This window comes from Microtus ochrogaster, chromosome X, assembly GCF_000317375.1.
Source record: "Microtus ochrogaster isolate Prairie Vole_2 chromosome X, MicOch1.0, whole genome shotgun sequence".
NCBI lineage: Eukaryota > Metazoa > Chordata > Mammalia > Rodentia > Cricetidae > Microtus > Microtus ochrogaster.
Window position 1 is genome coordinate 56,231,743 of NC_022026.1, and position 4,339 is coordinate 56,236,081.

General features: G+C 38.8%; 1 protein-coding gene across 2 annotated transcripts in view; it reads left to right on the forward strand.

Moving 5' to 3' along the window:
- Pfkfb1 (6-phosphofructo-2-kinase/fructose-2,6-biphosphatase 1) overlaps window positions 1-4,339 on the forward strand; it is a 70,525-nt gene that overhangs the window by 43,724 nt on the left and 22,462 nt on the right. For both annotated transcript variants that reach the window (XM_013350641.2, XM_005358869.3), the window contains one exon: window positions 2,660-2,781. In XM_013350641.2, the coding sequence (XP_013206095.1) occupies window positions 2,660-2,781 (122 nt within the window). The remainder of the gene's footprint in view (window positions 1-2,659; window positions 2,782-4,339) is intronic.

Below are 4,339 nucleotides of genomic sequence, written 5' to 3' on the forward strand. Positions count from 1 at the left end.
AAATCTACATGTATGTATGTGCATATATACACACATACATCATGTGTGTGTTTGTGTATGAAATGTGTAAAATGTGAAATGCACATGCCATGGTGTGTATGTGGAGATCAGAAGATAATTTCATGTGTTAGTCCTCACCTTCCACCTTGTTTGAGATAGGGTCTCTTCTTGTTCTCTGTTGCATTTGCCAAGCTAGCCTGCCGGCAAGCTTTTAAAACATCCCCCTGTCTCCACTTCTCATTTCACAATAGGCACTCTGTGATTACACATGCACACCACCACATCCAGCTTTATGTGAGTTTGGGGGATGCAGACTTAGGTTCTCATACTTGTGTGGCAAGCTCATTACCACTAAGTCATCCCCCCTACCCTCAATCTTCCTTATTCTGTCTTAGGCTTGGATCATTCCTAAAAGACAACTATAAACTTAAAGCCTTCCTCTCTGAGATGCTCCTTCTACTTTGTCTAAGAAGCACTTCCTTGCTTGCCACAGTGTTCCCATAAAGTTAGATGAAAACTTCATATATAGAGCTCTTAGAATGCATCGAACACTAAGCTTGACTTCTTTTTTCCCAACAAACCTGCATGTTTGTTTAGAAGAGAAACTGAGGCTCAAAGAGTTAAATTGGCAAAGACTGGTACAGATCTGGTACAGATGGAAGTAGGAATGCAACCTGCCATGGCTGTCTTTCTCAAAAGTCAATATTCTGTATTGTGCCCCACATTTCACATCATAATCATTGCTTTTAGCCTATTAACTAGAATTAGACTCATAAACCTTTGTTGTTCTCTGTCCCTTAAATTACTGGTGCTTAAGACCATAAGAGACCTTAAAGACCATCTCTTTCAACCTTTCACCAACCACTTAAAATCTCAGCTAAGTATTTGTCTATATTTCTGTCCATACCTATAGTAACAAATAGTCATTGTCTTTTTAAAAAGTGTAGCCTAATCAAAGTAAAATTTGTCTCCCTGTAACTTCTACACATTGCTCTTATTTTTATCTCTTGGGATATTTAGCATGTTCAAATCTTTTTCCTCTTCATCCACCCAATTATCCATCCATTTATTGATTCAGGAGAAACTGTACACCTGAATAGCTAATGTGGGCATTAAAGATATAGAAACAATGAAAGCCCTTTTCTTGAACTCGCAGTCTAGTTAGGGACAGTGACAGATATATATCCCTTAGGATTGTAGATGAGGTAAAGGGAAAGAGAAGGTTGTAAGAACACAGTGTTAAGGGTCAATCTTGCATGTGCGGGGAAATGCCATGGAAGACCTCCAAGTGGAGGTAACAGCAGTATCCTGTTGAATGCATAGGAGTTTTTGCAGGTAAAGTGTCGCGGCTCTACCTCGACCAGCAAGGATGATGCGACACCAGAGCTCTTCCTGCTAGCAGTTTATTCAGGACCTTTTTTACAATTGTGTCTCTTTCTCTCTCTCTCCGGGCAAAACCTCTCCCAGCCCTTAAAAAGGCTCGGGCCGCCAACCCTGGATTGCCAGGTGGGCACTGCCCATAGGTTCACGCATATGCAAGCAGCTGACAATCATTGAGTGATCAGGCCTTAGCCAATATTAGGAGCTGATTATCAGGTGTGGCTCCATTCAGCTCTCTACAGTAAAGAATTTAAATGGGGAATAAAATACACTAAATATAATATATCCAGGGAACTATCAGTATTTTGGATCTGAAAAGGCAAAATGAGTGTCCAAATATGAGAGCAATAAGGGATGGTAGTGAAAAGGCAATTGGACTTGTCATGATCTAATTTGCTAAAATAGCTAATACTTTGTCCTAAAAGACACTTGGAAATGGTGAAGGAGTTTAAAGAGGAGAGTCCCATTGTCAAATGTGTGTGTTATAAATATCCTTGTTGGAGAAATAATAAATAAATGAATGAAATATTCTTCTGGGACTAGTGAGATGATTCAGTCACAAGCTTGATGACCTGAGTTCAATCCTCAGAACTCATATAAATGTGGAAGGAGAGAACTGACTCCACAAAGTTGTCCTCATACTCACTGTGACCTGCATATGTCTCCCAACACAATATCATACACATGTACATGCACATAATAATAATAAAATAATAATGAACTGAAATTTAAGAAGATATCTTTCTGGCTACCAGCAATCAGTCACAAAGCTGTAGTGAACATAGGCAAAAGAGATTGTCTATTTAGAAAAAAGATTAGAGAAGCTTAGTTTCTGCTAGCAAGTGAGATTCCATGTAGGCTCAAGTGATTAAGTGGAGGAATGAGGAAAAAAAGAAGAAAAGGTGGATGTTGGAGGATTAAGAGATGCCAGTCTTATAAAAGCCAATTACAACATGCCTGTTTTCTCAGCAGTGAGTAAATACATGAAAGTCTCTATGATATAAAGTCAAAATATCTCATTCTTATTCCTCATCACAGTTTTCCTGGTCTCTTATAGATGCTGTTAAGCAATATGTGCACTGGGAGTAAACACATTGTAAAATATAGCCCAGCTCCTCTTTGGTTGCCTAATTTTGACTTGGGCAAAACCCTTGTTCAAACTAAGTTCCCTGCCTTTGTAATGTGGTGTATGGTAGTCAGTTGTCTATAAGGGCCCTTTCCAAATACAATGTCAGAGTCTCTATTTCCCCACATTTATCTTCTTCCCACCTTCTCACAGCAAGTGAAACTTGGCAGCCCTGATTACATAGACTGTGACAAAGAAAAGGTTTTGGAAGACTTTCTTAAGAGAATTGAGTGCTATGAGATTAACTACCAACCTTTGGATGAAGAATTGGACAGGTAAGAGCCTAACAACAACCCAAAGTCAAGTTTTGATGTCTTATGGAACCTAAGAAAATGTCCACCTTTGGGGGGCCTTAACTTTTCTATCCATAATATCAGAAGTGGGACTTGATATATCTTTATGACCCCCCTCCAGTCCAGTTTTCCATGAGACAGTTATTCTTTGCTATGGAAAGTATTCATAAGTTGACTAAAGTAATGCCTTCTTATGCAATAGACACAGATTTGGACTTTGCTCCCTGAAAACAAATGCCTCCATTCTGTGGCTATTGTGTTGCTATTGCAGAAATACTATTCACATGAATGTCACCATAGAGCTGATATCCTAAATTTCCAAAAAGAGGAAAACGAATCTTAGGAAGCTGAAGCTACTACCCAAGCTTCCACCATAAGTCATATGTGGCATTAGAAGTCTAACCATGTATTGTCTCCTATTGTTTCTCCTTTCATACCCCCTCATGGATCTCTTCAATCAGCAAGTCTTTGGAAACTTTACACGCAGAAGGTGTGAATAGAGTCAAATGAGATGGATTCTGTCCTTCGGTGACTTTTACAGAGACTCAACATATGAAAAGACCTATAAAGCTATAAAATAAGATTTTCTTGTATAAGACTAGCTACAGATAGAGAAGTATTGGCTGACAGTGTAAAGCAGATATGAGTTTAGTTGTAAAATGTTCAAAGAAACTTGCTCTCTTTCAAAATGGGTTCTAATGAAAACAGACTTCGGCTACCCATACTCTTTGAGACCCAAGTTTGAAGAGTAAAAGGGCTGTAACTGGTCATTATTACCCTAAGAAGTTTAAATGCATCCTTTCAGTCTTCTCCAGTAGAAATGCAAGAAAATGGGTATTGTTACTTCACAGTTCGGGAAACTGACAAGCACAGATTGATCAGGTCAAAGGCTTGTCTGAGTCAGCAACACAGTCTATACTGAATGAAGCCTGTATTTACCAAATTGTAGCCTGATTTAACCCTTCACATCCTTGAATCACAAGAAATATCAAATGGGACTTAAAAATTCAGTGCAAAAGGCACATAGCCTTCATGTATAATTTTGCAGATTGCCCACTGTGCATGCTCCCTGACCAAACATATACATGTTTCTTTCAGGAAGACAAGCAATGGAACTAGGTTGTTTCTGCTTGAGAAAAGTGATTTTTCAGATTCCACAGTGACATTATGTGGGATAATGGCATATGATGGAAGATATGATGGAAGGATCTTGCAGGAAGGGGGCTGAAGGGAAAGAATGACATTAAGAAAACCAATAGACCTGAGTTTAGACACCTAGAGGGGCACTGTTGAGTTTTGTTTGTTTCTGTTATTCTTTTGATGAGCTCATTGAGCCTGAAGAAGATAGATATAGAAGGCCAGTTTTAATTATTTTAATAAAAATATTTTTTCTTTTTTCTTTTTTAAAAAAACAGACTATCTGTTTTTCTTTTTTTTTTATTGAGAAAAGGAAAAAAAACAAGTTTCCACCTCCTCCCAGCCTCCCATTTCCCTCCCCCTCCTCCCACCCTTCCTCCCTCCTCCCACCCTTCTCCCCCTC